The following is a 12442-nucleotide window of genomic DNA, read 5'->3' as shown; positions in this document are numbered from 1 at the left end:
TACTCAAACAAACAGACCTGGTAAATGAGACAAAGGGGAAACTTATATACTGGCTGATCAGCCCACAAAGACACAAAATAGAGGAAAACACACAAACACCTGGGACTAACATAAAGAAATCCCATTCCTCCATGATCCTAAGTTGAGGTATGAACCAATCTGCAGGTCTCCGTATAGGCCCTGCAGCCATCACAGCACGTCATAAGTACCAATAATGGAGCAAAATAAGCATTAGCAAGCAGTATAGCATTGGTATAAGAATTAGTAGTAGTAGTAGCTAAAACCAGGCAAAATTATCATAAGCATACATATTATTAGCATACAAATGCTAAATAGCAAGCAAAAGGTAGGTTTTAAAAGAGTTGACCAAAGTTGAACATTAATTTTCAATGAGACCAAAAAATGCCTGAAAAAGCTGAACATTTCAAAAAGTATAAATTTCACGAATGCTAGAGGTTATAGCTGGGTGTCATTGAGATGACTGGTTTGATGAATTGTTGAAATAGCACAAACATAGTGGAAAGAGTTGGATGCAGAAAAACATGCAATACTTGAACCAAGGTTGCAATAGTAAATGCTTATTAATTATTCACAGAGTAAAAGGTAGATTTATCCCTGTGGAAGGTCATCAAAGAATCACTGGGTTGAACCTGAGCCTCTGCATCATGATGATGGGACGGTGGGATAGACATAGAACCCACACACAAACACACACACTCTGCTGCAGATATGCTCAGCATTGCCTAAGTAAGAATAGGCTGTGGTTTTATAATCCTCAGGCTGCAGGTCTGAGCCGTGGTTGTCAGGAAGGATATTCAGCGTAAAACAATTGCCATATTTTTCATGCAGGTTCATTCACTGTGGTGTCCGCTGCAGAAAGAAGTAGACAAATAAATAAATGAAACTATGTAAGAAAACAAATGTATAAAATAAGTTTAATATATAAAATAGAGGGGAGCACGATGGTGCAGTTGGTAGAGTTGCTGCCTCTCAGCGAGCAAGTCGCCCCAGTTCCAATCTCGACGGGGGGCCTTCCTGGGTAGAGTTTACATGTTCTCTCGGTGCTGCGTGGGTTTTTCAGTGATCCCCGTGACCCAAAAAGGAAGAAGCGAGTAAAGATAATGGATATAAAAGAGAAAGTCCTGTACAAATGTATGTGAAAGTGATACATTGTAAAGCACTTTACAGAACCAGCATGAAATTAAAAAGGTGCTACATTTTAGATGTGTGTACTGGCCAAGGTGGAGGAGTAGCTTCTATTTTTCAGTCTGGATTATTGATTAATGCCAAACCAGTTATTAGTTATGAATCTTTTGAATCGCTGTCCCTCAGTTTTTCTCATCCAAAATGGAAATCAGAAAAGCCACTTTTACTAGTTGTTATATATCGTCCACCAGGCGTTGACTCTCAGTTTTTGTCTGAATTCTCAGAATTATTAACTGACTTACTATTAAATACTGATAAAATCATCATAATGGGTGATTTCAATATTCATGTAGATGTTGAAAGTGATAGCTTAAGCATAGCCTTTAATAATTTAATAGACTCATTTGGTTTTACCCAAAACGTCCGCACATCTACTCATTCTTATCATCACACTCTTGATTTAGTTCTGACCTATGGTATAGAGATTAAGGACTTGGTAATAGTTCCTCAAAATCCTATTCTGTCCGACCATTTTTTAATAACCTTTGGGTTTACATTAAATGACTACACAGTCACTGAGAGTAAATTTCATCTCAGCAGGTGCTTATCAGAAAATGCTGTAACCAAATTTAAACAATCTCTTCCATCATTGTTTTCCTCTGTCTTGCAGAGTAATACATCAGAGAACAGTGACTTAGATCATCTAGTTGATCATCTTACAACTTCAATGCAAACTTCACTTGATACAATTGCTCCACTGAAAAAGAAAGTAATCAATCAGAGGAAACTGGCTCCTTGGTTCAATTCTGAGTTACGTACTTTAAAGCAGGCATCTAGAAACCAGGAGAGAAAATGGTGCTCTACTAATGTTGAAGAATTTTATTTAACTTGGAAAGATAGTCTGCTAACATATAAGAAAGCTCTCCATAAAGCTAGAACTTTATATTACTCATCTTTAATAGAGGAGAATAAAAATAACCCTAGGTTTCTGTTTAGTACTATTGCTAGACTAATTAAAAGTCCCATTTCTGTTGAACCATGTATCCCTACAACTATAAGTAGTGATGATATTATACTTCCATTAGGTAATGTTATTAAACAGCATGGGATACATTTTCATTGTTATGCTGATGACCCACAATTATATTTGTCCATTAAACCCAATGAATCCAATCAGCTACTTAGACTACAAGCATGTCTTAAAGACATAAAAACCTGGATGACCCTTAATTTTCTCCTTTTGAACACTGACAAGACTGAGGTTTTGGTTTTTGGACCTGAGCACCTTAGGAATTAATTGTTCAGTCTTTCACCCTCCTTAGATGGTATTAATCTGTCCTCCAGCTCTAATGTTAAAAATCTTGGTGTTATTTTTGATCAGGACATGAAAAACATTGTCATCTCTTATGTTGCTAGAGTATCAGAAAAATTCAGAAGGATTTTCAACAAACACAACATCCCAGTACATTTAAAACCCAGCAGGACTCTCAGACAGAGACTGGCCCACCCTAAGGAAAAAACACCCATACACATACAGAGTGGTGTAGTGTATGCGGTCCAGTGCAGCGATGACTGTCCAGACCTCTACACTGGAGAAACTAAACAGCCTTTTCACAGATGCATGGCTCAACACAGGAGAGCTACTTCCTCAGGACAAGATTCAGCTGTTCGCCTACACCTCACAGATAAGGGACACTCTGTTGAGGACCAAAATGTGCACATTTTGGACCGAGAACACAGATGGTTTGAGAGGGGAGTGAAGGAAGCAATTTATGTAAAAAGAGAAAAGCCGTCTCTTAACAGAGGAGGATGCCTCAGATTTCCACTTTCAAAAACCTATAATGCAACTTTAAGACTGATTCCCAGCCAGTTTTCACACTTGATGGGAACAGAGGGGCCTCGTCTGTGAATTAGAGTAACAAAGACCTTAAGAAACTCCTACTGTTAAGGTGTTTAGGTTTGAATTGCCAATCTACATATGTGTGTGTGTGTGTCTTATCTCACTCAGCCTTATAACCTGAATCTCTCACTCACTACTGTTTGAATTGAGAAAGCCCCTCGGATGAGGAGCAAAACGTCTTCTGTTACAAATAAAGTGTAGTTGTTTTTGTATTGAATGCCTTTTGAATTCACCACCAGGTAGTGATCAGTGGACAGCTCCGCCCCTCTCTTCACCTGAGTGTCCACAGATGTGTGGCCGCAGATCAGATGAAACGACAACAAAGTTGATCATCGAACTGCGGCCTAGGGTGTCCTGGTGCCAAGAGCACATATGGACACCCTTATGCTTGAACATGGTGTTTGTTATGGACAGTCCATGACGAGCACAGAAGTCCAATAACAGAACACCACTCGGGTTCAGATCAGGGGGGCGGTTCCTCCCAACCACACCCCTCCAGGTTTCACTGTCATTGCCCACGTGAGCATTGAAGTCCCCCAGCAGAACAAGGGAGTCCCCAGGAGGTGCACTTTCCAGTACCCACTCCAAGGACTCCAAAAAGGGTGGATAATCTGAACTGCCATTTGATGCATAAGCACAAACGACAGTCAGAACCCATCCCCCCACACGTAGGCGGAGGGAGGCTACCCTCTCATTCACCGGGGTGAACCCCATCACACAGGCACCAAGATGGGGGGCAATAAGTTTGCCCACTCCTGCTCGGCACCTCTCACCAGGGGCAACTCCAGAGTGGAAGAGTGTCCAGCCCCTCTCAAGGAAACTGGTTCCAGAGCCATGTGTAGAGGTGAGTTTGACTGTGTCCTCATTTACCCATTCATACAGCACTCTACTAGATCTCTACAAAGCTAATTGAACAAATCATTCTAAAGAGACTAATCAGAGCTTTAGATCAACTTCATACACTGATGGGACACAAATCAGAGGCTATGAGGGGTTCATTGGTTTGCCCAGGGACACTTCAGCATGTGACTTCGCTGGTGGGTTCGAACCCCCAACTCTCGCATTGGAGGACGACTGCTCTAATCACTCAGCCACAGCCGCCTCAACATCCCAATAGCCAGCTTCTGTAGTCCAGGATCAGACCGCCAGGGTCCACGCCTTCGGCCACCACCCATCCCACATTGTACCCGACCCCTTTGGCCCCTCCCACAGGTGGTGAGCCCATGGGAAGGGGGACCCACGTCTCCTCTTCAGGCTGTGCCCAGCCAAACTCCATGGGTAAAAGCCCGGCCACCAGGCACTCGCCAGCATGCCCCACCTCCAGGCCTGGATCCAGAGTGGGGCCCCGGTGACCCACGTCCGGGCGAAGGAACATCGAGTCCATTTATTTTTCTCATCATAGGGGTGTTTGGGCTGCACTTTGTGTGGTCCCTCACCTAGGACCTGTCTGCCTTGGGTGACCCTACTGGGGCGTGAAGCCCCTGACAGCATAGCTCCTAGGATCATTGGGACACTCAAACCCCTCCACCACGGTAAGGTGGCAGCCCAGGGAGGGGCTGCCACCTTACCTTAATTGCCTAACAGACATAAATTGTGTCTGTAAGGCAATTAATCTCATCAAATACATAAATGCGAGAAAAATGGTTCTAAAGTGTGATAATGTCAAAGTAACAATGTATCTCAGATGTCTGAACTGAAGTTATTTTTACAGAAACAGCTGCTGATCTGCAGATATCTTGTTTCTTACTGATCTGACTGCTCACTGTGCAACTTGGCTGGGTGTGTATGCATGCTGAGCGAGCACTTGACATCCAATCAAACAGGTTTGTGGTAAGCATTTAACAACCAGGTGTGAACATTCAATCAGACCTGACTACTTGCAATCAAATGGATATCAGTATCAGGTATGAAAAGGGTCCGAGTCCCTGTAGAGGGATCAAAGAGCTGCATGTAGCCCCAAAGTTGCAGGATTGTGTGGTGTTTAGGTTCTATTTCGTATAGGCTTCACCCTTTAAGAGCTGTCGATTAGTGGGTTTATCCCATCATGCGAAGCATTGCACTGAAAAATTTAGTCCACGCCCACCTGCTGTGTGGGCCCCACCCGGTCCTTATAAATTACATTAAGAGCAGGTAATTGGCTCCCATTTTTCTTCAGCAAGCTAATAGCACTGTCAGAAGAACAAAGACGGGAAGTTGTCTAGCTTGACCAACATTTGTTAAGACAGCCTGTGGCTCCGCCACGTCAACCTCCTGCCGTCCCAGTGAGTTCTTCTCCCCGAGGAGAAGCGAACGAGCAGGCTTGTTTCAAGGTAAGCGCCGGGGAGTATTTCTCAGTGGCAGGTCGCTACACGCTGGACGACGCCATCTTATAATTTTCCTTTTATCGCGGACTCTCGGAGCGAATCGGATGGTTCCTCTGGGACAGGTGATGTCAGCAGCAGCCCCCGCTGCTCACTCCCTCCTGGAGAGCATAGTGTCGGAACGAGGGGGGCTGAGCAGATGCTCACCCCCCCAGGCCTTTTTCGCATCGGCGGCCACACCGCTCCCAGCCATCGGTGCCCTCCTCTCGGAGCTGCCCGGCATAATCCAGGAGGCGGCTGACATGAAGGGACCTTTTTCATCCCTCTCCTTCCCCCGTCCAGATCGGATGATCTAGCGGGAAGGTTTCTGGGCTCCATTCCGGCTCGCCGTCCTGATCCCATCTGGCATCGTTTCCCAGCAGTGACGTCCTACTGGGACGAGGCAGCAGCCGGTCCTGGTAGAATAGGGCGCTGGTTCCCACATTTGTGCCCATCACCAGAGTGGAGGTGTTTCACCGAGCGGAAATTCCCTCGTGCCCCCCTGGAGCCAAGCCTGGCTGAGGCTTTTGGAGCAAGATGTCCAGGTTGGACCACCGTCCTGCGCCTCCGGGTAAGCATGACAGACGGTGATGTCGCTCTCCAACCGAGCTCACCAGTGTGCGTTCCAGGCGGCCGCAGCGAACAATACATTACATTATGTAATGGTGGGGGGAGTGGTGGCGCAGAGGTTAGAGAGGTGGGCTTGTGATCCGAAGATCGCCGGTTCATGCCCCGGCCCCGACAACATCAAAATTGTGGGTGGGGTAGGTGAAACACCCACACTTGCCCCCACCCTCATTCGCCCCACTCTGGGCCCATGAGCAAGGCCCTTAACCCCCACCATGTGCTCCCTAAACAGGTCTCTCTTGAAAATGAGTTCTCAGGGCTCAATGAGACTAACCTGGATAAATAAAGGCTAAATGAAAAAAAAAAAATGAAAAAAATACATTACATTAAGAGGCTGGAGGAGACGTAGTGCTCCCTCTGCAAGGCAGCTGACGTCATCCTCAACCTGTGTGCCTCTTTTGTTGTCTGCCGGTCTTGCATCGCAGTCAGAGGATGAGGTTTTTTCCAGAGGTCCACCTGGCTCGTCACTCCACCTCCCTCTCGGAGGAGCTGCAGAAAGCCTTTTGTTGGAAGGCCCCCATCAACGACGGACGTGCTGTTCGGGACCATTTTCAAGACGTTCCACAGCTGCAGGCATCTCCCCGCTCCACTACGCCAGCCCTGCTCGTCAGACATCAGCCTTTCTCATCCCAGCAACCGGAGGTTCAGCGTTTCCCTGAGATCGCCAACAGGCGGTGCCCTAAGACAACAAACCACAGAGCTCACGGGGAGATGATTCAAAATGATGGTTTGTGAAGGATGTGTGTAAAGATGACACGAGTTTTTGGAATAAAACATCATTTAATGATGAAAGTGTCTGTTTTTTAGCCAGTCTATCAACTCGGATGACCTCACAGCGGCTCCTTCACACATCCTCCACACAAAACGAGCCGGTGGCCTTTAAAAAAGGTTTTTCAGAATCACCGTTGCTCCAAATAAGGACGACACGCTCGCTTGACACAACAGTCGAAGCGAATGTGGTCCACAGAACGAGTTCAGTGGAATAACTCGTTTTCAGCCCGAGCTACACACTTCCAGAAGCAAACACGTGCTTCCGCGGTGCCTGCAGCCTTCATTCAAATGACGTGGCATTGATGAAGGTGTGCACAGGAGCGGCACGCGTCTCACCACAGTGGTGTCAAACGCGTGCTCCCACGGCATCAACATTTTTCACATGCCCCTCCTCAACACACGCTGGTCCACATAGACATGAATGTGAACCCGCAGCCTGAGCGCGTCACAGAGGCACGCTCAGAGCCCTTTCGAGGAAGCCTCACCTTGGGTCACGCGGAACACATTCCGCGGCGCATGACGACGATCGGGGCAGTAGACTGGCTGACGTCCGTAAAAACATGATGCACCACCTAAACGCGCACCCACTCCATGAACGTTACGCAGAGTGGCTGCGAGCTTGCTCGCCAGACAAACGGATAGCCAAGCTGATAGCAGGGGTTACACGTTACAACTTGCAGCTCGACCCCCTCCATTCGGAAGAGTTTTTAGAGACGGTCCTGTCATCACCAGACTAGGTCTCATCCCTAAAGGCAGAAGTCCAGGGGTTCCAGACAGAAAGGAAAACACAGTTTTTTTTACTCACGTTACTTCCTGGTTCCAAGTGGACCAGAGGAACAAGACCCATTTTGGACCTGTCAGTTTTCAACAAAGTGATCGTGGGCAGACTGCTTCACATGTCGGCACAGGCTCAGGTGTTGACGTCACACCTGCTAATTCTGGGCTTCGTCATAAATTGGGAAAAGCTCGATTCTCCTGGCCCAGACGATTGTTATCTGGGAGTGGGGCTAAACTCGACCACCATGAGGGCTTGTTTATTCATTTATCACAGACGAGAATCGACTCTCTATGAGTCCAGCTTCGCCACGTAAGACCGGGCAGAGTAGTAACAGCTATTTTCCATCATGAAGCTGTTAGGAACGATGTCGTCAGCTCACACAGTGGCCCCACTGAGTTTACTACACATGAGACGCCTCCAAACATGGTTTGCTCGTCTGTGCATAGATCCGGTGAGGCAAAAGAGACAGACGATCACTGTTCCTCCCTTCGTGAGAACAGATCTCCGACACTGGGAAACCCCCTGGTTCTGTCGGAGGGAGTCCCCGTCAGCAGACTTACGTCACACGTGTCAGTCTTCACAGATGCGTCGTTGTTAGGTTGGGGGGTGACATGCCTATCTTGAGCTGTAGGGGCGCTGTGGCCTTTCTCACAACAGCAACGTTCTGGAATGTTGCATGGTTCTGAATGTGATTCAACACTTTGCTCCTGTGCTGCAGAATCAACACATTTTGATTCACACAGACAACAAGGTTATTGCTGCTTACATAACCGGCAGGGGGGTGTGCACTCAGCCCAAATGTTACACATTACGAGGAAACTACTGTGTTGGGCACACCAAAATCTGCTCTCCATCAGAGCAGTGTACATCCCCGGTGTTCTGAACAAGGGGCAGATGTGATGTCCAGGGGCGGTCCACGTCACGGGGAATGGACCCTCCACCTCAGTCTGATGGCCCAGACGTGGCAGAAATTTGGCAAGCGGCTGTGGACCTGTTTGCGACACAAGAAAACGGTCAGTGTCAACTATGGTTTTTCAATGAGCCCGCAAGACGAACCAGCGCTGGGGGTGGACGTGTTTGCTCACAGCCCATGGCCCAAAATGCTTCTTTACGTGTTCCCCCCACCTCCACTGATATTACGGTTTCTGAACCGAGTTCAGGAGGAGGGATTGACAGTTCTCCTGGTGGCTCCCGAGCGCTTGAATGCACCACGGTTTCCGGTTCTACGACGCCTGTTATCGGGGCGCCCGTGGAAACTGCCGTGGAGGGAGGACGCTCTCCTCCAGGCGGGAGGAGCGATCAAGAGTTACCCAGAAATAGGCCAGCACCTGTGGGTCTGGCCGCTGAGCGGATCCGCTTAGAGAGGATGAGTCTCCCATAGGATGTAGTGCGCACAATCCAGGATTCACGTGTTGCATCCAACACAGCGCTGTGCACATCAAAGTGGACAGCTTTTCAGTGCTGGTGTACAGAGAAAGGTGTAGAGGCCACCTCATGTCCACTAGGCAGCGGGCTGTCCTTTCTGCAGCAGCTGATGGACAGAAATTTGGCGTCCAGCACGATTAAACGTATGCTGCAGCCATCTCTTCCTGTCACAAAGGTTTTTTCGGAGACAGAACAGTTTTTAATCATCCACTGATGGAGTGTTTTGTAAAAGGTGTACAGAGAAAGGTGTCGAGGCCACCTCATGTCCACTAGGCGGCGTGCTGTCATTTCTGCAGCAGCTGATGGACAGAAATTTGGCATTCAGCACGATTAAAACACACGCTGCAGCCATCTCTTCCTGTCACGAAGGGTTCGGGGACAGAACAGCTTTTGATCATCCGCTGATGAAGCATTTTTTAAAAGGTGTACAGAGACGCAGGCCAGTTTCACGCCCACTTGCTCCACAGTGGGATTTAACGCTGGTCCTGCAGGCCCTGATCAAGCTCCACTCGAGCCACTGAATCAGGTTCCAATTAAATTCTTGTCTCTTAAAACAGCCCTGCTGCTGGCTTTGACATCCACTAAGAGGGTGAGTGATTTATCTGCCCTCTCTGTCGCTTCGTCATGTCTTAGAATTCAGGCTGATGGCAGCTCAGCTGATCTAAGACCGAATCCAGCTTTTATGTCTAAAACATCACGAGCTATTTTAAATCAAGAGTGATATCATTGGAGGGGATTTTTCCCCTCCACCCCACAATTCAGAAAAAGAAACATCTTTCCATCTTGTGCGGGCGTTGACGTGTTACGTGATGTGATGGCTCGTTCCACGACACATTCTGTCCTTAGTGTTTTAACAGAATGAATATTGTTGTTTCAGGGAACCCCGTTTAAACTCACATCTGACTGCATGCATTACAGTGTGAGATGTTGTTATCAGCCACATGTTGTGACTGTTATTTTGGTTCTATTGTCATTAATCAGTTCATGACTATTGTTACCAATCAGTTCATTTGATTAATAATCAGCTCACTTATTATTAATCTGTTCATATTGTTCAGCCGTGAATCTGTTGATTCATGGCCCCTTTTCAGCATCTTCCTTTCCCTGCTGAAAGTTTCCAGGGCGTTCATGCACTCAGAACGCATAACTACACAGCATGCATCTGTGCATGGTACGCATAATTACGCAATGCGTAATTACGCACATGGAGAGCTGAGTGGCAAGACGTTTTTTGGGCAAGCTGCCGCTTCGTATGGTGTTTGAATGGATCCAGTGAGGCGAGGACCACATCTGCTTCGCCCTTAACCCACTAAGCGACAGCTCTTAAAGGGCGAAGCCTATACGAAATAGAACGTTGGTTATGTACTGTAACACCAGATTCTATGAGTATAGGCGTAGCCCTTTAAGCGTCGGGCCTCACTGGCTCTTAAATGGCTGAAGAAAAAGCTATTTGGGAACTGATTACCCGCTCTTAAAGTAATTTATACGGACCGGGTGGGGCCCACACAGCAGGTGGGTGTGGACTAAATTTTTCAGTGCAATGCTTCGCATGACGGGATAAACCCACTAAGTGACAGCTCTTAAAGGGCTACGCCTATACTCATGGAATCTGGGGTTACAGTACGTAACCAACGTTTTGCAGAGCTGCATTTGGCATGGTGGTGCTGCTGATAGAATTATTGTAAATGGACTGTAAATGGACTGTATTTATACCCCTTACCCCCTTACCCCCTTACCCCTTTACCTCTCTGAGCTTCTGGAACCTTACGTTCCCACTGAGATCATCCGATCAGCTGCTTTTGGCAGTTCCAAAAACAAGACTGAAGCTCAGAGGAGATCGGGCTTTTTCAGTCATGGGCCCCAAACTCTGGAACAACCTGCCCCCCAACATCAGGCAGGCCACCTCCCTTCCTCAGTTCAAATACCTGCTAAAAACACATCTGTTCTCGCAGGCATTTCATACAGTGTAAATTGATTTAGTGTTGTTTTTTTTAATCTGTGACCCTATGTTTTAAATGCTTTTTTAATTAAATCTTCAGTTATTATTAGTGTATTGTATTTGTTTCTCTTTAATTTTACTCTCATTGTTGTTGTTGTCATTGTTGTTGTTAAGCACTTTGATAACAGGTTCTGTTTTAAATGTGTTCTATAAATAAAGTTGACTTGACTTGACTTATATAGCGCTTTTCTATCTTATCAAGATACTCAAAGCGCTTTACACTACAATCTGTGTCCTCATTTACCCATTCATACAGCACTCTACTAGATATCTACAAAGCTAATTGAACAAATCCTTCTAAAGAGACTAATCCGTACTTTATCACATTCATACATCGATGGAACACACATCGGAGGCAACAAGGGGTTCAGTGTCTTGCCCAGGGACACTTCGGCATGTGACTGCTGGTAGATTCTAATCCCCAACTCTTGCATTGGAGGAAGTTTGCTCTAACCATACAGCCACAACCACCCTGTCTCAGGTCAAGGTCGCCGGTTAAATTCCCATCCCAAGACTTTTCTGGGTCGAGTTTGCATGTTCTCTACATAGGTAGTTGCTACAACTTTGTACATCACCCTTGTTCTTAAAAATGGGCACCAGCACACTTCTTCTCCATTCCTCATGCATTTTCTCACCCTCAAATATGCCATTTAATATTTGGGTCACAAACCTCACTGCCATCTCTCCAAGACTCTCTTTCCTCCCAGTCTCTGATCGAGGTGGCAGCTTCAATTTCTCCTCCCCCGTTTTTTTTCCTTCCTCCTGCTCTACTCTCTGTCTGTCTGAAGCGCATGGGTCTCATCTCCCGAACATAAATTAAGAAGATTATGAATTTGGTATTGTGGGCGTTCAACTCTATTGATAAGATTTTTTCATCAAAACGACAAGGTCCTGGGGAACCGGCATGTCCAGCTGAGACTCACGCTGTGGGGTACGTCATGGATTTGTGGGGAGTGTGGAAGATGATGTGCCTCTCTGTTCTGTCTCAAGAGGATGTTGAAGACGTTTACATATTTGGACTTATGATAGCAGGGACTCTGCTTTTTGGCATCGGCGGGGCTCTGTTTTATCGACTTTTGAAGAAGACTTCAGGAGCAGTTTTGGCCATGGAAAAGCTCCCGAGTCAGTGTGAAGGTCTGGTACTCGCTGTGGGAACTTTAAATCATCTGGTCTACGAGCTTAACCGTAAGGTGGAGGCGATTGAGAATCGCAGACCACCTGCGGCTTCTGGGTCTCGTCAGCATGGTGGGTTCGACCTTGAAGGAGACTCATAGCATGGATCAGTGAAACTTAATTCCACAATTAGGCTTTTTTGGAACCAGAACGCCCATATGAACTCAAGGCTGAAGAAAGAAATATGTTTGCCTGAAGAAAAACAAAATCAAGCTTATCTAATCTGACTCCCAATGGCCTCGGAGACGGGCTGACTATCAAATTTCTCCTGGAACATGAGTACC

The 12442-nt window shown here is 46.7% G+C and overlaps 1 protein-coding gene across 1 annotated transcript in view; it reads left to right on the top strand.

Moving 5' to 3' along the window:
• Positions 1–962: 962 nt before the first annotated feature.
• nyx (nyctalopin) overlaps positions 963–12442 on the top strand; it is a 38900-nt gene continuing 27420 nt past the window's right edge. Inside the window, exon 1 of the mRNA XM_037686698.1 lies at positions 963–1039. Coding sequence (XP_037542626.1) covers positions 963–1039 — 77 coding nt within the window. The remainder of the gene's footprint in view (positions 1040–12442) is intronic.

Source organism: Nematolebias whitei, chromosome 13 (assembly GCF_014905685.2).
Source record: "Nematolebias whitei isolate Nwh7 chromosome 13, NemWhi1, whole genome shotgun sequence".
In the NCBI taxonomy this organism is placed as follows: Eukaryota; Metazoa; Chordata; class Actinopteri; order Cyprinodontiformes; family Rivulidae; genus Nematolebias; species Nematolebias whitei.
Note: the sequence above shows the minus strand (reverse complement) of the source record. Positions and strands in the feature narration are given on the sequence as shown.